Here is a 22,189-nt window from a genome sequence, read left to right as displayed (position 1 = left end):
CTGGGTTTTCTTGACTCTGACTGGGCATGCGGTTTTGGGATGGACCTGGTTGCGCGCTCTGGTTATCAACACCAGTCCCGTTCAGTGGCTTCTTAATAAGTCGTTATACAAATACACAAGAGAGAAGATGTCGAGCAACCCCCTGGGTGAAGTTTTGACGGTATTTGATTTCAGTCTGAACTCTCTTTACTTTACTCTGCTGGTCGGAAGACTGACCATTATGCGCAATAGAGAATTATTGCGAAGCTAGGCAATCCAACTACAGACCAACACGATAATATGGTTCGATTTATCAAGACGATGAAGAATCCGGATGGAAGCGAGGTACACGAGCGGCAGAAGATGATCGAGATTGCGAATCTCATTTTGGCTGGAGGAGATACAACTGTAAGCATCGTCTATTTACGTTACTTTGGCCGAGGCCTAAAGTAAATTGACACATCTATTCAGGCTATCTCATTGCGGGCGATCATCTACTATGTATGCAGCCATCCACATGTATGCGCGAAGCTGCAGCAGGAAATCGACAATGCCACGAGGTCGAACAAACTATCGCCTATCGTAACCTTTCAGGAGGCCCAGGAACTTTCCTATTTTCAACTGGTAGTTAAGGAGGCTCTCAGGCTTTACCCAGCCGGTACGTCCTGCAACGTATTAGTCTACAGTTTTATGTCCTCAATGTCAAGTCTAATTATACATAGTGGGATATCAGCTTCCTCGGATTGCCCCGCCAGGAGGGGCTAACATCGATGGCGTTTACATTCCTGCGGGGGTACGATACATTCCGCCGTCGGTAGATATGATGCTGACTCGAGTTTTAGACCATCATGGGCACGAACGGATGGGCGCTCCATCGAAACGCGGGGATCTACGGTTCAGATTGCGAAGAATTCCGCCCTGAGCGATGGCTAAAGAAAACTACGGCTTCGGATAAGGCAAAGCTGATGGAGGAGTGCTTGGGAAGCTTCGGTTTCGGCAGCCGGACCTGCCTCGGAAAGAACTTAGCAATGATGGAGATATCCAGAGTGCGTCATACCCGATCCGTAACTCTTCAAAGATGATGTGCATAGTACTAAGCCGCCTACCAGTTAATCCCAACACTTTTCCGCGATTTCAACGTGGAAATCTGCTATCCGCAGAACCCGTGGATAATCACCACAGGCTGGTTTGCTTTCTCGAGCGAGTTTTTCGTTCGAGTCAGCGCTAGAAATGGTACATCTAATGACCTAGGTTCTAAACAGGCCTGACAGCTTCGATATAGCATGATCTGAGCTGCGGACCGTTCGAGGCGGGATTTATAATATAGAGTTCCCCATGAAAATGGAAGCAATATGTGCCATGTAGTTAGATGGCCGCATATCCCGACCGAATGTATGCATATATGTCTTAGAAATATTAGAACGGAAAACGACTATGGTTAGATTGTCTGCGGATAAATAATGGAATATAGAGACGGGAAACAATAATTTACTTGGTTGCATAACGCCTAAAAGTATTTCTCTTAATATAGGACAATATATACAAGTTTGTATGAGGAGATAGATGTGTACCTTTTGACAACGAAAACTTGGTTGGTGAATAGGATATAGCGGTAGTGGCTACAGTGTGCTAATGATTTATTCTCGAAGTAGACTTTTATTCCTATAAATCTAAGAGAACGGTATAACGCAGAAAATTGATGCTTAGTGGATGTAATATCAAGTCAAATAATCCTCATGAGTTATACCGACCTACAATCTATGAACCTACGGCCCTAATTATAGCCCTACATATCTACTTCCACCTTACAAACTTATATATTGTAATCAAATTTGCTGTACGCACATGGATAGCCATATATTGCCCTTTAATTGTAAAGTTATTTTGACTAGTCAAGGTTTATTTCCGAACTCGGCTTTGATCTCATCTGTGACGCCATGCATATCACACAAATCCTCAGCCCCAGGCAGATCTTTCCCATCCACCCATGAGCCGTGAATCCCATTCCGAAGTCTGAATGGGAGCTCAATAACCGCAACAGGGCCTTTTTCCATATCAAGCGTATCCAGAATGATGATATTCGTTAGTAGTGTATCGCGCCTATTAACTATCGAGACTAGGTATCCGTCGGCCTCGGGAGCTTGGGAAGGAAAGCTAGGTTAGTAAGGGACCTCCGCAGAAAAAAAAGGGGGTGGGTTCGCTTACCATCTTGATGTCTCGGGATGAACGCCACCTCGTGCACGGCAATACCGGTACCTGCATACCAGTACTCGTATGTCCCATCGTCGACATTACACTTTGCAATGGCATTGTAGCTACCACCGACTGGTTCCTCCTTAGCGGTAGGGTTGTGCATCGCCAAGAAGAAATACTTGTACGGCTTGGTGTCGTAGCGCGAATCAACTTTCGGCATTTCTCCATCTAGATCTACCATTTCGACAGGCTCGACCTTGAGAGTAGTAGCATTTGGGTCTAATTTCCAACGTACGTAATGGCTGACAGGGCCGGTTTGGGGGGGTTTTGCCGTTTCGGTCGTGTGCATATCTTCTCCTACTGGAGGGAAGAACCAGAACTGAACCGTTCATTAGTATTGACTTTTATTTATTCTAGATGGTGTAGGTGTGATATCAAGTATTTCCTGCTTACTTTATTCTGATACGTCAGTGGTGCGTCGAGGTAAATACAACCGTCTTTTTCGAAGGCATTACCGGTGTGGCCGTAGAATGCGTTCTTGTTCTCAAACCACTTCACATCCTCCAATCGAGGATTCCGGCGTGGGACAATGCCAAACATGAGAGGCTTCTCCTTATCCCAGGCAAAGTGTTTATGACCTTGTTTCAAAAGATCCATCGAGACCGCCGCTAGCGGAGTGAGGACAAAGATTACCCAGTGATCTGTAGCTCCCATGTCGTGCATCATTCCAGAATATGGTGCATTGAACCAGAACTCTTCGAGCTTTTTTCCGTCCTTGTTAAAGAGGAAATAGGCTATGTCCGTCGTCATGTCACCCTTTGCTTCATAGCCCATGGTGATAAGTTCGCCCGTGTGGGGATCGATTTTGGGATGAGCAGTAAAGGTTGGAGAGGTATACTGCCCGTGGAAGTCGTAAACGCCTTGTATGTCACACAAGTTAGACCCATGACGGGTAGACTACAGTTATATCGATACGGAAGGAAGCAAGAGCTGTGTGGACTGAATCCTGATATTGCTTACCTATAGTCTTTAGCGAATCTGGATTCATTGCGTAAGGGAGAGAGTCTTCCTTCAGAGCCAGGAGCTGTTTCTCGAAGTAGATCACATGCGTATTCGCGGTAGAGTGGATCTTGTGCCGCACGCGAATGTCGTCGGTATATCGATTTCGATATTTGCCAAAGACAGATTTACGCGCAGCTCGCTCGATAACGAACCTCTCAGTTCGAACGAACTTTTGCTTGAAGTCTGCATGGCCATCCTTGATGCGCACGGCGTCGATTGCACCATCGCCGTTGATGAAGACATCGTCTTCATACATCGGACTCCATAATTGGTCAGGCATACAGCGATAGTAAGTGCCGTCGATCTGCTTAGGTATCTCCCCGCGTACAACACAGTTGTATACCTCGGCCTCGAAACGACACGGCGCCTCAGGTCCGGTAAAAAAGGGGGTTTCAGGGTACTTTGTCTCCGGTTGCAATTCAAGCACGGCCTCGACAGCCCTTAGGTCAGGAATGTGAGTTTCGGACATGTTGATTTTGATGGATACGAGTCCGTAACTAATGAACTATTCTCTAGTCACTTGGAAAGCCTGGAAGATTGCAAAGTTGTAACTTATACGTTAGATACCTAGGGTTTATAAGCAATCCTGGACTAGGTAATAGATGGTTACTCCATCCAACTTCGTGTAGGTAAAGGCCTAGTTACTATGTACATATGTATATTTAAGGGTAGTTATTTTTGTGGTGTAAAGTGTAGTAAGATAGAAATGGATACCGGTATCATGAATGCCGCTGAACCTCACGGAGGAGCCGCCAACCCGACACCGATGGGACCCGACATACCTGGCATGCATGGATTGCTAATTGCTAGTGCCTAGTGTCGGGTTGCGACTTGACACTCCCTCGGACCCTGCCCTGCCGGTAGTTATTAGCTTGATAGTTACCCACATGCACGTACAATTGTAACATCAACTATCATATTAGGAGAGCGAACACCAGTTCCATACCACGCACACCTTAGTCACAATCAAGCTACGTTTTCTTCCCCGTAGGTTAGTTTGGTCAGCAAATGTTGCATTCACTTACTATAGGATCGAATACGCTTAGCTCAACTATTGTTGTATTGATCTAGGACGGAAAGGAATCTAGGAATCTAGATTGTGGGCAATGGAAAGGGATCTACATATTGTAACAGCAGACAAAAACCGGACATATTTTCAACGGTGAGACGTCTTAAATATCTGGTAGAGAATATTACAATGCAGGAGAAGACTTTCACATACAAGACCGTCGACGGCGGTGAGGCAGTAGACTTGACGGCCTGGTGGGGTACAAGCAGTCCATACGCATCAAGACCAGTTGGTAGGCTCATTTCCTCAGCCCCTCACGGAAGAGATCGAAGAAGCATACTGATCGCCGCTCTAATACAGTTCTTTTATTTCATGGTGGGGGATTTGTCATTGGCTCTCGGTTCGGAGTTGCCTCTCAACCGATTAGAGATCTCGTAGACGCCGGTTTTGTCGTCGTCTCGGCCGACTACTCCCTCTGCCCCCAGGTGTCACTTTACGATGGTCCCGAGAAAGATGCGAAAGACGCTTATCGCTGGTGCAAGGAGAAGCTTTCTGGTCTTTTAGCCAACGATGGGGTTTTGGTTGATCCCACGAAGGTTATGACCCTAGGATATTCAGCTGGAGCAACTTTGGCACTTTGTCTTGTCAGTGCCATCTAACAGAGTTCTATCCTGATTTCCTACTGATTGATGACATTGTAGGGTCAAGAAGTCGACCCTCCCATCGCCATTGTGGACTTCTATGGCGCGAAGCTGTTCAAGGATAGTTTCTGGTCTGCTCCATTACCAATGCTGGCTCAGCTGCCTGCCATGCCTGGCGAGTTTCTTAACAAGATCTTTGACGAACCAGTCCAAACAAATACGGGAAGCTCACTTGAGTCGGCTCCCAAACCAGAAAAATCACAGGAGAGACCCAAGAAGGGACTTCCGCCCCCTGACCTGACCAATCCTCGTAACGCGTGGCTTTTCAGCGCTTTAAAGGACGGGAGCCATCTGGCAAAGATCGTGCAAGATGGTGACTTGGATCGCGTCGACCCAGTGCACACTTTCTCGTCGAATTTCCCGCCTACCTTTTTTATTCATGGAATAGCGGATCCCATGATCCCGTCTCGGCTCAGTGAGCAAGCATCACAGAAGTTGAAGGATCTTGGGGTGGACACCGGGATTGCTCTTGTTCCAGACGCTTCGCACGGCTTCGATCTAGGGTTAGAACCCGAAGACCCTCAATACCAATATGTCAGGCAAGCCATAGCGTTTCTTCAAAAGCATGTTTATTTGGGTACATGACTGGTAAAAAGGAGAAAGAAAATCTTCATAGACGTTAGGACCAAAGAAAATTATTAGTTGCATAGAACCTCATTTCCAAGCCCTATAGCCCTTGTCACCTACATACATACATCTCACTACGATTACATTTGAAGTTACTCAAATTTCGAGCTAACTATAGCAGCTAGCACTCACAGTAGCTTTAGCTAAGAGGGATAGTTACACATAGTTGGTGGTGGTAGCTAAAGAGGTACATCTCTTGTGTAAGTGGGACACAACTCAAATAGTAAAGCTCTAACTAAGCGTCTTGTTAAGGACTGCTTGGACCTTGTGAAAGTCTGGCCATTCAGACAACTTTTTAATCTTCTTTCCATCTTCCGTCATAGTAAGAACAAATACATAATCAGTGCCGTACGGCCCGGTTTCCAATAGCCCTTTACTGCTACAAAGCATTGTCACTGTCCTCTTTTCTAGGTCTGTATATATCTCGTTGATGGTGATCTTAAATTCCACCAACATCTTGAAAAATCCCGATGCTCGGTCGTACGTTCGAAATCTAGATTGAAATCGCTACATCAGTATCAACTTCTCATATTTCTCACTCACTACATATCCACCTCTCATAGAAAGGATAGCATTTGCCACTAACTGTTCTCGAGTCATCGGAAATACACCCTCTGTATCTGGGTGAACTGTATAGTGGATATCGTCGGTCCATCTCGATACGACATTATCTAATGACCTACTCTCCAAATCAGAGATCCAACCGGTAGCTGTTCCATGAAGGATTTCTTTTAGAGACATGATAGTAAATTTAAAAAGTAATATGAGAAGTAATGATGATAGTATGATGTATTTGTTAGTGTCTCTTACTGGCTGATTTGTTACTCCTTTATATTAAAAGCCTGGATATACAAAGTTTCGGGTACACGAGAGTTCTCGGCACCGGGTGAAAGACAGTCTCCGAGAAAGTCTCCGAGCATACGAAAGTCTCCGAGTGCACACAAAAGTATGCAGCGCTATCTTCTTCAAGAGCAAATCTTACTATATAGGATACATTGAAAACGAATTTGCATAATGCGTCCTAGGATTATATTAAGATGATGATATATAGCGAACTAAATATCTCAGTATCGTCGTGTACAGCTGTAAACTAAAAAGAAATCATAAGAGTTGTAATTAGATCAATTTTAAGTTTACAGTTTACGTAGATACATGTAGGTAGCTTTTATCAACCTACTACATAACAGTGTATGCAGTCAGTAGCGTAGCTGAGTACTGTAGGAATGTGTAATGAGATAAAGGAGTATTCAAGATTTTAAAGGGAAGGGTGGATTCACTAGAATCTTTACCAGGTACGAAGTATGTTAGAGGCTTTTGCATTCACTAATACCTTGGTATGGAACGTTGTTTAGCCGATTGAAAAGTAACGATAGGTGCACAGTTATGTATACTCGGGCTATTGTGTAACCCGAAAGGTTGCCTCCAGTTTATCTTGTCGGATTTGAACCAATATGCTATTATATAAAATCCATCTTTTAACTTCATTTAATCATCGAAGTACAGCTTTAATTCTTACTATAATTGTTTTACATTCTCATTATGTGTTCAAATAGTTTAGACTCTAAGGATGTAGCGCTCATCTTTGGGGCATCAGGAATTGTAAGAGCTATCAAATTTCTGTCATATGCCGAGCTGATTCTACATTTAGACTGGTTGGCCTTTGATGCGTGAATGTCTCTCATATCCATCAAAGAACACATTCTCTCGTGTACTAGGCTTGAGTAACCGGCCCCTGTCCAGAGAGACAGCATACCTTCCTGATGACCCTCGATTGGAGATATACACTGGCATCGATCTCCTTGACAAGGATCAAACTAGACAAACGCTGGAGACAATCCCGGCTATTGGCGAAGTAACACATGTCTATTTTGTTGGTAGGTCGCAACTCTATACGGCTGTAATCATCTCCGTTGTTTAACGCGTTTTGGTAGCATATACTGGACATGGACGTACCGCTGAGGAACTAGTGAGGTTGAATTCAGCTCTTGTCGATCACGCACTCCTAGCACTCAAGAAACTGTGTCCAAGGATGAAATTCTTTACGCTCCAGACTGGTGGAAAGGTAAGCATTATCTTACTCGTGCGAATACTGATTCTTACTTCAAAAGGGTTACGCCACAGCCGGGGTACCATGGCCACCTGCACCTTGGAAAGAAGATCTTCCTCGTCTCCCGGAGCCTTATGCTTCTAAAATCTTCTACTATGCAGTCTACGATGTTATGATTAGACATGCTGCTGGGAGTTCTTGGCAGTGGTCTGAAATCAGACCTTCTTACCTGGTATTAATAAATCCGGAAATTCTCACCTCTATCGTTCAAGTTTAACTGACCACTTCTTGATGGATTCTAGCCTGGGTTTACTCCCCATCATAATGCCATGAGTATAGCTCACTCACTTGGGCTATTCATCGCTTTCTATCGCTCGGTGAAAGGTGCTGGGGCTACCTGTGCTTTCCCGGGAACTCCGGGATCTTGGGAAGCGTTGCACTCAGACTCATCCCAAGATGTAGTTGCGCATTTTCATATATATACGTCGTTACATGGTGATAAGACACATGGGCGCTCGTTCAATGTTGCGGACGGTGAAGGGACCTCTTGGAAGGTTAAATGGCCTATCGTCTGCAACTACTTTGGCCTGAAAGGTGTTGGACCATCGGCACAAGTTGCAGGGGAGCTTCAGGGTACAAAGTGGCTATTGGCACAGAAATACTTGTGGTCGGCATGGGCCAAAGATAACGGGCTTAAGGGAGATGTTCTAGAGAATATGCAGTGGGATATTCTCGACACAGCTTTGTCTCTTCCACTGCGAATAGATTATGATCTAGGTGCCTCTCGAGAGATTGGGTTTCAAGAAACCATGGACGTCGGCAAGGGTTTCCTGGTGGCTTTTGACCGGTTGAGAAGGGCGAAGTTCCTACCCTAAGTCTACCATTTGTATTGACACTGTACTATATTTGATGAATCGCTATGTAGTTGTAGTGACTTTACGGAAATACGCGACTTTGAAATTGTCCATTTCAGACTTTTCAACTGTATGCTAGGACAAAAGGGGCTCATCCATGAGATTGGCTATGAGCTAGATAATATTCAGAGAAGTAGGAGCTTCGGCCAAATCAATTAACTTGAAACGAGAATACAGTTGAGAACGATTACTATATTTTATACGTCTCATTAGCCTACTACTCTGAATACATACTGACCACGAGATCACTGCCCCTTACAACGTATTCCCAAGTTGCTCGGCACGCCAAGTGATCTAACTCTGGCCACGATATGTTCACACCGCTTAACACAAGAATTCATCTGCCGTAGCACTAGGATAGGACCGGATATGTCGGATCTATGATGCTCTGTGGTTTCCTTTTGCCTTTTCGGACTCTCGGGTTCTTATATCCTCCCAGGTTAATTGATTACAAAGCTTCCTCTAAGGACCGGAAACGTACATATAACTATAGGCAACCTGTAAAAAGGTTGCCTTCTGGTTTCCTCCTATAGCACGGGCTTCTATATCCGAAAGGCCAACATCGCGATGGCACATCACTTTTCCCACCTGCCGGCGAACATTCCGGGGAAGCCCACACCCTTCTCATTTCGAGTTTCCGACCAGGATCTTTCAGATTTCAACGAACTCATCAGGATCTCTAGGATTGGGCCGACGACGTGGTGGAACCAACAGAACAACGGCCAATTCGGCGTCACTCGAGAATGGCTGATTCAGGCCAAAAGTACTTGGCTTGGGACTTTTGACTGGCGTAAACACGAGGAGCACATCAATACATTCCCGAACTATAAGATCGACGTTGAAGATCCAGAGGTCGGGGGGTTCAATATCCACTTCGCAGCACTTTTTTCTCTGAGAAAAGATGCAGTTCCCATCATCTTTATGCACGGTTGGCCGGGTTCTTTCCTTGAGTTCCTTCCTATGATGGAGCTGTTAGTGAAGAAATACACACCGGATACGCTGCCTTATCACATCATCGTACCATCCTTACCAGATTACGGACTCTCGTCTGGTCCTACCCAGAACGTCGAAGTAACCCTAGAGCAGGCTGCACGAGCCATGAACCAGCTTATGATCGACCTAGGATTCGGTCATGGATATGTTGCCCAGGGTGGTGATGTCGGCTTCATGTTAGCTCGACTGATGTCTACCCGGTTCAGCGAATGCAGAGCTTTCCATGGTAAGTAACACAAGACTATCCAAATAATCTTTAACTCGCTAAAAATTTCCAGTCAATATACTTAGCTTAAACCTAGAAGATGAGGTAGACACCACTGAGAAGCTAAGCATTGAAGAGCGTCAGCAACTTGAAAGGGCAGAGGTGTGGCAAAAAACGGGCTCGGCGTACGCTTTCGAGCATGGGACCCGTCCCGCCACAATCGGATTGGCTCTATCTTCGAGTCCCCTTGCTATGCTCCCTTGGTTAGTTACTCGTGGTTCTGTTGCTATCTGATCCTCTAGGCGACCTGCTAATAAGTCTAGGATCGGTGAGAAGTTCCTAGAGTGGGTTGATGATCGAGAGCCGTTGCCTCTTGACACAATCTTGTACATGGTCAGCTTTTACTGGTTTACATCTACCTATCCACGTAGCCTATATCCATACCGAGCACTCGTGGGTAGTGATAGATTATCCGCCGCGCTCCCTATCTCGAAAAACAAGCCGCTTGGGTATTCGGCTTTTCCACGCGAGCAGGCTATCTTACCCAAGGCCTGGGCAGAACAGGTCTACCCAAACCTTGTATTTTATAAAGCACACTCTAAGGTAAAATGCCGACAGCACCAGGTTTTGTTATTACTGACATGGACTTTTAGGGAGGGCATTTCGCTGCATTGGAGCAACCGACGACCTTTTTAAAAGATATCGAGGATTTCATACAACTTTTAGCATGAGGTCTTTGGTTAACTAGTTTCAAATTTAAGAAATAACAAAAGTTTTAATTCCAAAGGTATTTAATTGGATGGAAGTTGTTTAGTTGGCAGTGGGTATTGGTTGTTAAGTATTGATGGCCAGGCAAAGTATTTAGGTACGCAGGTTGACGCTGCGGGGTATGATCAAATAATAAGTGCCACTAAACATGAAATATTAATTGTAGTCCAGTTCCTCTCATTGATTTCATTTACAATCTACTGTCAGTTTATAGACAACTGCGAGTTTGGTCAAACAGTTAAGTAGCCGTAAGGAATGTCTGCTTACACAAAGCCCAGGTCACAGAGAATAACCTGAAATGGGAATGCATATAAGCACCGTAATGGAAGCAACACTGTTGGAGAGTTGGTTTCCTACAGAGTGGCATAGCAACATGACGAGGCAGAGAGGACGATGGAAACACAGCCTTTCTATATTAGGCTGTGGAGCAAGTTCAAGGCACGATTAAAAGGGTACAACAGACTCAATATTGAGATCCCAGCTGACGAAGCTGTGACCATTAACGATTTGAAATACCTTTCTCGGACTGCTTTGGGTGCCAGGGAAGGGAGCCCAGGCTGTGTGCCGTCAATGGTAGAAACTGATACTTTAAACCTGTGGTACCAAAGCTATTATGTATGCAATAAACATAAATGCCCACTTTTACAGCCGGATTTGTCTTAAATATTAGTTTTAACTTGGGCCAAACTTATCTCAATAAGCTTAGATTAGAAATTTAAAATGGTTTAAAAAAAATACTTTTTTAACCATATTTTTTCCCAATTAATTATACTTTAATATACTTTTTTAAACCATTTTTAAATCTTTAATTTAAAATAATTTTAAATATTTTTTAATTAAATAATTATATAATAATAAATAAAAAATTTATTAAAAATTTTAATATTTATTTTATATACATTTAATTTTATTATAATTATAATAATAATTAATTTTTTATTATATTTAATTATAATATTTTTTATAATTATAAATTAAATTAAATATTTATTATAAATATATTATTATTATTGTTAATTTTTTTTATTATTTTTTTGATTATTTAATATATTTATTTATTTAATTTTTTATAATGTTATTTTTTATATAAATAAAATGTAACCTTTTTAAATTTTATATTTAAATTATTTCATTTTTTTAATATTATATTTTTTATTTTTTTTTTATAAAAAAAAATTAATAAAATAATTTTAATAATAAATTTAATAATAATATTAAAAATAAAATTATATTAATTTATTATATATAAATAAAAAATATTATAATTAATATATATTAATATTAATGAAAAAAATAAAAATATAATTAAATATTTAAACGTTTTATAAAAAAATAATTTTTAAAAAAAATAATAAATAATAAATTTATAAATAAAAAAATAATATAAATAGTTAAAATTTTAATAAATTTATATATTTAATAACGTTTAAACGTAATTAATATATAAATATTATTTTAAAAAAAATATATAATAAAAAAAATAATTATAATATATTTATTTTATATAATTAATTTTTTATTTTAATATTTTAATTTATTTTTAAAAAATTTAATTTAAATTTTTTTATATTATTAAATAATATATTTTATAATATTAAAAATATTTATAATACAAATTAAATTAATAATATTTTAAAATTTATTTAATTTTAAATATTAATTAAAATATTTATATTTATTATATTTTTAAATATTATATTTATTTAAATTAAATAAAAAAAATTTAAATTTAAAAACTTTTAATTTTTTCGTTTTAAATTATTTAAGTTTTTTTAATTATATAATGTTAATAATAATTATATTATGACTAAAAAAAAGTCACGTTTTTTATACATTAAAAAAAAACATATATATATAAATAAAATATATTTTTAATATATTTTTTTAAAAATTATTATTATTAATACATTAACTATTAGTCTTTTAGCTTTTTACGTAAAAAACATTTAAATTTAATATGGTTTTTACCTTATTTTAAAGATGCCAAAAATAAAAAACGTTTATAACTATTTTAAATATTTCCTATTTAAAACCTATTTAAATTAAATCTTATAAATTTATTAAATAATTACATTAATTTAATAAATCTATTTATTATTTTAAAATTATTCCGTTTTTATTATATTATTATATATATATAAGTTAAAATAATTTAAAATTAATTTTAATAAAATAGCTAAAGTTTACATAAACTACTATTAACATTTTAAAATAATAAAAAACCTTTAAATAATATATATTTATTTTTATATTAAAGGTAAAAAATATTTAAATAATATATATTTATTTTTATATAAAGGATAAAAAATATTTAAATAATATATATTTATTTTTTATATTAAGAATAAGAAATATTTATACGATTTATTAATATATATACAAATTAATATTATTTTATATATAAATAAAAAATAATTTAATATTAATTAGAATATATATAAATTAATTTAATAATAATAAAAAGTAAAAAGTATTTATTATAAGGTTAAAATATATATAAATTAATATAAGAAAAGGTTAAGGTTTGAAAATATTTTAATAATATAAATTCATTTATTATATTAAAAATAAAAAATATTTATATAATTTATTAGTATATATATAAATTTGATATTATTTTATAAATAAATTAAAAACAATTTTATAAAAATTAATTAATAATAAATAATAATTAAATAATAATAAAATATATTTAAAATAATATTAAAAAAGTTTTAAATAAAAAATATTTAAATTATATATATAAATTAAATTTATAAAAGGTAAAAAATATTTATATAATTTACCAATATATATATTAATTTAATTTAATTTTATTAATAAATAAAAAACAATTTAATAAAAATTAATTAATAATAAATATTAATTTAATAATATTTAAATTAATTCAAAATTATATTAAAAAGGTTTTAAATAGAAAATATTTAAATATTAATAAAAAATATTTAAATTATATATATAAATTAAACGTATAAAAATTAAAAAATATTTAAAAATAAATAAAAAATATTTAAATTATATATATAAATTAAATTTATAAAAAATAGAAAGTATTTATATAATTTATTAATATATATATTGGTTCGGTTTAATTTTATTAATAAATAAAAGGCAATTTAATAAAAATTAATTAATAATAAATATTAATTTAATAATATTTAAATTAATCCAAAATTATATTAAAAAGGTTTTAAATAAAAAATATTTAAAGATAAATAAAAAATATTTAAATTATATATATAAATTAAATATATAAAAAATAAAAAATATTTAAATTATATATATAAATTAAACATATAAAAAATAAAAAATATTTACACAATTTATTAGTATATATATAAATTTAGATTAATTTTATTAACAAATAAAAAATAATTTAATAAAAATTAATTAATAATAAATAATAATATAATAATATTTAATAAATTATAAATAAAAAATATTTAAATATTAATAAAAAATATTTAAATTATATATATAAATTAAATATATAAAAAATAAAAAATATTTAAATAATAAATAAAATTAAACCGGTAATATTTAATATATAAAATTAAAATCCTTACTATTTTAATTATATCTATTATATATTTAAATTATTTTTGTTATATATATATTTATATATTTATTATAAATTTATTATATATATAATTTATTGTTACGAATCAAAAGGCTTGCAGCCCAAAGAATAGGCCAAGCGTTGGGCGTACAGGCCCTAAAAATAGGAATAACCCCAAGGTCACATACCAAACACGTAACCTCTTTAAGGCGTTTCCCATAACTCCTATTAAGCTTAAGGAATAAGGCTCCCCTAAGACTTTAAAGGCCTTAAAAAACGTATACTAATAATTTTAATATATAAATACTTTTATAATCCTTTAAATTTTAAATAAAATTATTAATAATTAATTTAAATTATATTAAAAAATTTATTAATTTATAACCTTTTAAATTATAATATTAACATTATTACTTTAAAATTAAACCCCAATTTTATAATATTTTAATTATTCTTTAATTAATGTTAAAAATTTAATCCAAATATAAGAAATTAGAATAAATTATCCTTTTTACATCCTTTTTTATATTAATAATAATAAGGTTTAATCCAAATCTTTATCTTTTTTAAACTTATTAAAAATGTTTATAAAATCTTTTAAAAAAAATTAACCAATTTATAAACAAATTAATTAATATATTTAACATTAATAATATAACCTAAATAATAAAAGATTTAATTTTTATAAATATTATATAAAATATTATTAATTAATTTTAAAATTAAATTAATATTTTTAAAAATTAAATTATAAACAATATAATAATTAAAGAAATCAAAAATATAACTTTTTTAAATATTAAATTAATATTTAAACCACTACCTAAAAAATATTAATTTTAAATATTAAAATTTTATAATAGAAATTTTAATCTTAAAAAATTTATTATTTAAAATTTAACCTATTTTAAATTTTATAAAACTATTTTAATAACCTTAAAATAATAAATATTAACTATTAAAAATCAATTAATAAAAAATATACTAAAATGGTTTTACCTTTTATTTTAAAATTAATTAAAATATTTAAACAAAAATAAATAAATAATTAAAATTTAAAAATTATTTAACTTATTTAATAAATTTAAAAAATAAATTAAAAAAATATTTAAAAACTTAAATTATAAATAAATTACTAAAAAAAAATTATTAAATTTAAAATAAATAAAATTAATTTTTTAATATATAATAAAATTTAAAAAATTATTATTATAAATAGATATAAATTAAAAAAAAATATTTATAATTTATTATTAAGGATTTAAAGAAAAAGTTTAGGATAAGGTTTATTTTAAAAATAAATTTAATATATTTAAAATTTATTATAAAATAATTATTAAAATTAATAATTATTAATATTAATATAAATAAGTAAAAAAAAAAGAAAGAAGGATAATAAAATATATATATTGGAAAGAAAAAAAATAAAATAAAAAAAATTATTAATATATTATATAAAATATATTTTAATTTTATAGATATTAATTAAATATATATTAATAAAAAAGATATTAATTAAATAAAATATTTTAATTGTAAAAAAAGGGAGTATTATAAAAGTTAATATAAAAGCCCTTTATAATCTGGAAAAATTTTCAAATTAATAAAATAAAGGATAAATTTTAAAACGAAAGAAATAAAAATTGGAATAATTAAATAAAAAAAAAGTATAATATATAAAGATTTTTATTAAAATATATATTATAACAATTCTTATTTTATATATATATTTAATAAAAAAAAATATTTTAATTTTTATAAAAATTTTTTAATAAATATTTAAAAGATATTTAAAAATATTATTATTAAAAAAACGATAAGAAATTAAAAAACTTAAAAATTTATAAATATTATTTAAATATAAAAATAAATTAATAAATAATTAAAAATGGATGTTAATATTATAATAATTAAATATATTTTTTATATAATCTTATAATAAATACAGGTTTTAAAAAATATTATTTAATAAAAGAAATATTTACCTTTTTAAATGTAATTAAATATTTTTATTAAATTAAAATAATTAAATTAAAATTTAATATTTTAAATTTTAAAGAAAATAAATTAGTAAGATTATTTAATTAATTAATATTAACCTTAATTAATAAAAAATATGTGTAATTATAAAAAAAAGAAAAATATAATTAGGATATATACAAAATAAATAAATCCCAATAATATAAAATAAGGAATTTAAATAATTAAAAGATTAGAAAGGCTTATAAAATAATATAGAAGAAATATTTTTATTATAGAGAATAATAAATTTTATTAATTAAATCTATAGAAGATTAAATTAAAATGTTAGTAAATAAAAATAAAAAAAAATAATATTAATAAATTATTAATTAATTATAATATTTATTAAAATTAAAACCTATAGGAAAGAAATATTTAAAATTATAGATAATTTAATAAAATTAAAATAGAATATTAATAAAAATTTTTTAAAATTAGATTTTAATTTATTAAAAAATTTTAATTAAAAAAATTATAAAAAAAATATTAAAATTATAAAAATAAATATAAATTAAATTAATTATAAATCTATTATTTAAAAAAACCTAAATAAAAAGGAATAAATTATTATATTAAAAAAAATAATTAAATTATTTATAATAATTTTAATTTAAATAATTTTTTTAAGAAGAAATATTAAATATTAATAATATAAAAATTATTATTTAATATTTTAAATATTTTATTATTAATATTTATATTTAATATATTTAATTAAAAAATTATAATATAAATTTTTATTAATTAAATTTTAAATTATATATTTATATAATAAGATTAAAAAAGTTAAGATTAAGGTATATAATTTTTATATAATATTTTTTAAATATTTAAAATAATTTTAAATATATATAAAAAATTTAGGAAATTAATAAAATTATTTTAAAAATTGTTACAAAATTTATTATATATAAAAAATTAAAAATTTAATTAAATTAATAGATTAAATATTAAAAGATTTAAAGGTTATTTAAAAAAGGTTAAAAATAAAATCTAACCTAATTATATAGTAAAAATGTATGGATAAAATATTTATTATTATAATATATAATTTTTATTAATAAATAATTTTTAATATTATTAAAAATATAAAAAATTTAGGAAAAAGTTTTTATATTATATTTTAATAAAAAAATTGAAAAATAAAGGTTTTAATAGATTTAAAAATTTAAAATAATTATATATTACCAGAAAAGGTAAATTAATATAAAATATTATATAAAATAAAAAATAATCTTTATTTAATAAAAAATATAAATAGATAAATATTAGATTATAATAGTAAATAAATATAATAAGAAATTATAAAATTTAAAGTTTATATTTATAACCAATTAAATTTAATTTTTTTTAATATTATAAATATAAATAAAAATATTATTTTAAGATTATTTTAATTTATTATTAATAATTTATAGATAAATTAGAGAATTTAAGAAATATAATAAAATAAATTTAAAAAATTGGAAGAAGTTTTTATAAATTAAATAAAATTTAATATAAATAATTTTAAAAAAACTTTAATATATATATATTTAATAAAAAAAAAATAAAAGAAGATAGGTTATAGAAAATATTAAAAAAATTTAAAAAGAAATTTTTTATAATATTTTAAAAAAAGAAATTTATAAATAATAGATTTTTTGAATATATAATTTATAATTACTAAATTTTTTTAAAAAAAAAATATTAATTACATTTAAAACCTATTTATAAATTTAAAAAAAATTAATAAAAAATTTTTTAAAAATAATTAAATAAAAATCTAACCTAAAAATTTATTAAAAAATTAGAATTTTTAATTAAATATTTAATTATTATAATATTTAAATTAAAATTAAATAATATTTAAAAGAAAGATAAAAAAAGAAAATTTATATATAAAACGGTTAATAATTATTAATTTTTAAATAAAATTATAATAAAAAATAGATATTTATTAATTTTATTTAAAATAATAAAAGAATATATAAATAATATTTAATAATTTATAATATTTAATATTATAGATAAATATTATAATATTTATATAGCCAAAAAAAAAAAATAGAAAATAATTTTTTAAACACTTTATAAATATTTTAAATATTTAATTATATTTTAAAAATTAATTAATATTTTAACTTTTTTTTAATATATAATAATAGTAATATTATAAAAATATATTAATAATTTTATTTTTATTTATATTAATAATATTCTAATTTATTTTAAGATTTACAAAAAATATATCAAATATAAATAAAAAGTATTAAAAAAATTCTAAAAATATAAGATTATTATAAAATTACAGAAATATTAATAGAAAATATAATAAATTAAATATCTAAAATTTACCATTATATTAAGAAAAATCTAGATTTAAAAAGAAAAATTAATTTAAATAAAAAATTAGAAAATTTTAAAAATAGTTAAAAATATATAATTTTTCCATAATTTTATTAACTTTATATAAAATTTTATAAAAAATTTTAGAAAAATAATAAGATTAATAATAAATATAATAAAAAAAAAAATTAATTTTTTATATAAACCAAAAAAATTAATAAATTATTTAAAAAAATTAAAAAAATTTTTATAAACGTTTTTATATATAAATTACTTAATTTAAAAAAAAAAAAAAAAATTTATGTAAACGTTTTTAATTATATAATAAAAATTACGTTAAAATAATTAGAATTTAAAGAGAGTGGAGTAATTTTAAAATAAATAAAGGAAGATGGAAAATGGTATTTAATTATATATTATTTATAAATTTTTTAAAGATTTAAATTTTAATATTTTATTTATAATAAGAAATTATTTATTATAGTTAAAGTTTTTTAATATTAGAAATTATATATAATAAGATTTATTAAAGAAATTAAAATATTTTTAAATTATAAGAATTTACAAATATTTATAATAATCTAAAAATTTTTTAATTAATAGTAAAAATGAAAAATGGAATTTAACGTATATAATTTTTATATATTTTACATAAGAAGAAAAGAAAATATATAAATAAATATTTTTAATTAATAAAATAAATATAAATTTAAGGTATTATAAATTAATATTTAAATGATGATAAAAGGATAAAATAAAATTTTATAAATAGTTTAAATTATAATTAATAAAGATTAAATATAAAAATTTAAAAAAATTTTTATTTATTAGGAAAAATTATAATTCTTGTAAAAAAATGGAATTTGAAATTATTTAGGAAAATAATATATTTTAAGAAATTATTAAAAAGATATTATAAAAAGTTTTTATAAAAATATAATATTAGGATATTAAAGTAAATATAAAATATTTTAATATATTTAATAAGATTTCAATTTTCCTAAAATAAAATAAACGGTTAAAAAAATTTTAAAAAATTATAATATATATAATTAAATTAAAATAATATAATATAAATTATATAATTTTTTATAATTTATTAAAATATTTAATAAAATTTAAAATATAATAATATAAGATTTTATTATAAATTTATTAATATTTAAAAATTTAATTAATAATATTAAATATAATAATATATAAGTTATAATAAATTAGTTAATTAAATATATTTATTTTATTTTAATATAGAAGGATTATATAATAGAATAATTTACCCATTTATTTATTAAAAAATATATATATAAATATAAATTATTAAAAAAGATTATTTTAAACTAAAATAAATTATTTATGTTAAAGTTTTAAAAAAATCTTATAAAAAGATTAGGAATAAAATAAAAAATGTTTATAATTATATACCTAAAAACAAATAGGTAAATAAAAAGAATAAATTAAATATTAAAATAATATTTTTAATACTATATTAATTATAAATAAAATAATTAAGTAAAATTATTATTTATAATATAAATGGCATATAATATTTTAAATAATAAAAATATAATTATTTTACCTTATAAAATAATATATAGTAGTAAAATAATTAGAAAATAAAAAAAATTAAATTTAATAAAAGCCTTTATTTTAATAGAATTATTCTTAAAAATAAAATTTTTAAATAAATAAATATAAATATTATAAAAAATATTATAAAATAATTTAATATTCTTTTAATTAAGGATGAAAGAATATAGTAATAAATAAAAAATTGAAAGACCAATTTTTACAAAGGGAAACAAAATATATTTATTTTAAAAATAATTAAAATTAATATAAAAATTATTATAAATAAAAATAAAAAAATTTAATAATAAATTAGATTTTAAGAAATTAAAACCTTTTAAAATTAATAAAATTATTTTATTAATAAATTATTAATTAGTATTACCTAAAATAATATAAATATATTTAATTTTTTATATTTCTTTATTAAAATTAGTATTAAAAGGTATACTAATTGATTAAATTATCAAAATAGAAAAAAAACTTAAAAAATAAGAAATAGAAAAAATATTAGATTTATAAAAAGTTAAAAACGGAATTTAATATTTTATAAAATGGAAAGATTACCCATTTAAGAATAATATGTAAGAATTTAAGGGATATTTAATAAACTTTTTTAAAAAATTAAAATAGTTTTATTAAAAAAATTTAAATTATTTAAAGAATTTTAATTAAATTTAAATTTAGAAATAATTTGGGATTATTTTTTGGTTAATTAGTTATATTTCGCAATTAATTAACATTATTCTTCCTCTTTTTATTTTTTTTATTTTTCCAATTTATCCAAATTTTTTAAATCCTTTTATAATATTTTAAAACTTTTTAAATAAAGAAATTCTTGTTATCGTTTTAATTGGAAAATATAGGAAAAAGATTTATTTATAGAAATTTATAAAGAAATAAAATCTTTTTAAAATTTAAAAAAATTATTTTTAATAAACTTTTTTTAATCCTAAAATTATTATTCTTTTTTATTTAATTATTTAAAAATATTTAATAAAACCTTTAAATAATTGTAATTAAATATTCTAACTTAAATACAATTAAAATATATCTTAAAAACTTCTAAAACTTTAATATATTTAAGGTTTTATTTTAAATATCAAAAATAAAATATAATATTATAATTAATATTAATTTATTTAATATAATTAATAAAAATATTTTATTTAAAAATATAATTTTATTTAAAAAAAGAAAATTAGAAAAATTTAAATAATTTCTTTATTCAATTTGATATAATTAATATAATAAAAAAAAAAAAATAAAAAAAAAAAAAAAAATAAAAAAAAAAAAAAAAATATATTTATTAAATAAATTATTAAAATAATAATCTTAAAAAAAAGAAATAATATTATAAATTAAAAAACCTATAGCCCAAAAAATAGGCTAAGTATTAGGCGTATAAGCCCCAAAAATAAAAATAACCTTAAAGTTATATATTAAGTATATAACCTCCCCAAAACGTTTTTTATAACTTTTATTAAGCCTAAAAAATAAGGCTCCCCCAAAACCTTAAAGGCCTCAAAAAACGTATATTAATAATTTTAATATATAAATACCTTTATAATCTTTTAAATTTCAAATAGAATTATTAATAGTTAATTTAAGTTATACCAAAAAGTTTACTAATCTATAACCCTTTGGATTACGATATTGACATTGTTACCTTAAAACCAAGCCTTAACTATTAGTCTTTTGGCTTTCTACGTAGAAAGCATTTAAATTTGGTGTGGTTTTTACCCCATTTTAAAAATGCCGGGGGTAGAAAGCGTTTACGACTATTTTAAATACTTTCTACCCATATATCAGGTCTAAATTTGACCAAAATACATTAAAATAAAGCCTTTGAAAAGACGATTCTGACGGTATATTCGGATTTATAATCCGACTTAAATTGGGAGGTGCATCGATGAAAGTATACAAGAGATTTTTTGGTGGTTTCCATTTTGATGGGGTCGCACGTACCACAACAACCGTTGGTCCTAGCTGCATTTGGATTAGTGTACAATTTTAGTCATTTTTTAACAAATTAGGATGTAAAATTGAAAAAAATAAATATTGAAAAATGAAATGGTAAAAAATCAAAACGTAAAAAAAAAATTAATATGTTATATGTACAGGGTATATGCCCCCAATAATTCCCGGGTAACCCCCCCGAAACTGTTACTACCATTGGAACCGTTACAATTAAGGTAACCGTTACGTAACCGTCG

At 27.2% G+C, this 22,189-nt stretch overlaps 5 protein-coding genes across 5 annotated transcripts; 4 read left to right on the top strand and 1 right to left on the bottom strand.

Moving 5' to 3' along the window:
- Positions 1–279: 279 nt before the first annotated feature.
- GL218_07750 (Pisatin demethylase) lies at positions 280–1,247 on the top strand (the record flags this gene model as incomplete). The annotated part of the gene is made up of 5 exons (XM_033584523.1): positions 280–387; positions 451–637; positions 702–772; positions 822–1,025; positions 1,089–1,247. The coding sequence occupies 5 exons, from the start codon at positions 280–282 to the stop codon at positions 1,245–1,247; spliced, it is 729 nt and encodes a 242-aa protein (XP_033441158.1).
- A 624-nt stretch (positions 1,248–1,871) lies between these two features.
- Positions 1,872–3,703, bottom strand: GL218_07749 (Lignostilbene-alpha,beta-dioxygenase isozyme I; the record flags this gene model as incomplete). Its single annotated transcript, XM_033584522.1, has 4 exons — positions 1,872–2,119; positions 2,185–2,551; positions 2,626–3,092; positions 3,193–3,703. 4 exons carry the CDS (start codon positions 3,701–3,703, stop codon positions 1,872–1,874), a joined length of 1,593 nt encoding a protein of 530 aa, XP_033441249.1.
- A 729-nt stretch (positions 3,704–4,432) lies between these two features.
- GL218_07748 (uncharacterized protein) lies at positions 4,433–5,529 on the top strand (the record flags this gene model as incomplete). Its single annotated transcript, XM_033584521.1, has 3 exons — positions 4,433–4,535; positions 4,604–4,887; positions 4,945–5,529. The coding sequence occupies 3 exons, from the start codon at positions 4,433–4,435 to the stop codon at positions 5,527–5,529; spliced, it is 972 nt and encodes a 323-aa protein (XP_033441248.1).
- Positions 5,530–7,110: 1,581 nt separating this feature from the next.
- Positions 7,111–8,493, top strand: GL218_07747 (3-oxo-Delta(4,5)-steroid 5-beta-reductase; the record flags this gene model as incomplete). The annotated part of the gene is made up of 5 exons (XM_033584520.1): positions 7,111–7,170; positions 7,220–7,445; positions 7,503–7,633; positions 7,680–7,850; positions 7,921–8,493. 5 exons carry the CDS (start codon positions 7,111–7,113, stop codon positions 8,491–8,493), a joined length of 1,161 nt encoding a protein of 386 aa, XP_033441202.1.
- A 606-nt stretch (positions 8,494–9,099) lies between these two features.
- GL218_07746 (putative epoxide hydrolase) lies at positions 9,100–10,461 on the top strand (the record flags this gene model as incomplete). The annotated part of the gene is made up of 4 exons (XM_033584519.1): positions 9,100–9,751; positions 9,804–9,993; positions 10,054–10,333; positions 10,384–10,461. The coding sequence occupies 4 exons, from the start codon at positions 9,100–9,102 to the stop codon at positions 10,459–10,461; spliced, it is 1,200 nt and encodes a 399-aa protein (XP_033441201.1).
- Positions 10,462–22,189: the final 11,728 nt, after the last annotated feature.

This window comes from Daldinia childiae (assembly GCF_008694065.1).
Source record: "Daldinia childiae strain JS-1345 chromosome Unknown Scaffold10, whole genome shotgun sequence".
Taxonomy (NCBI): Eukaryota; Fungi; Ascomycota; class Sordariomycetes; order Xylariales; family Hypoxylaceae; genus Daldinia; species Daldinia childiae.
The sequence above is the reverse complement of the archived record's forward strand: the minus strand, read 5'-3'. Positions and strand labels throughout refer to the sequence as shown.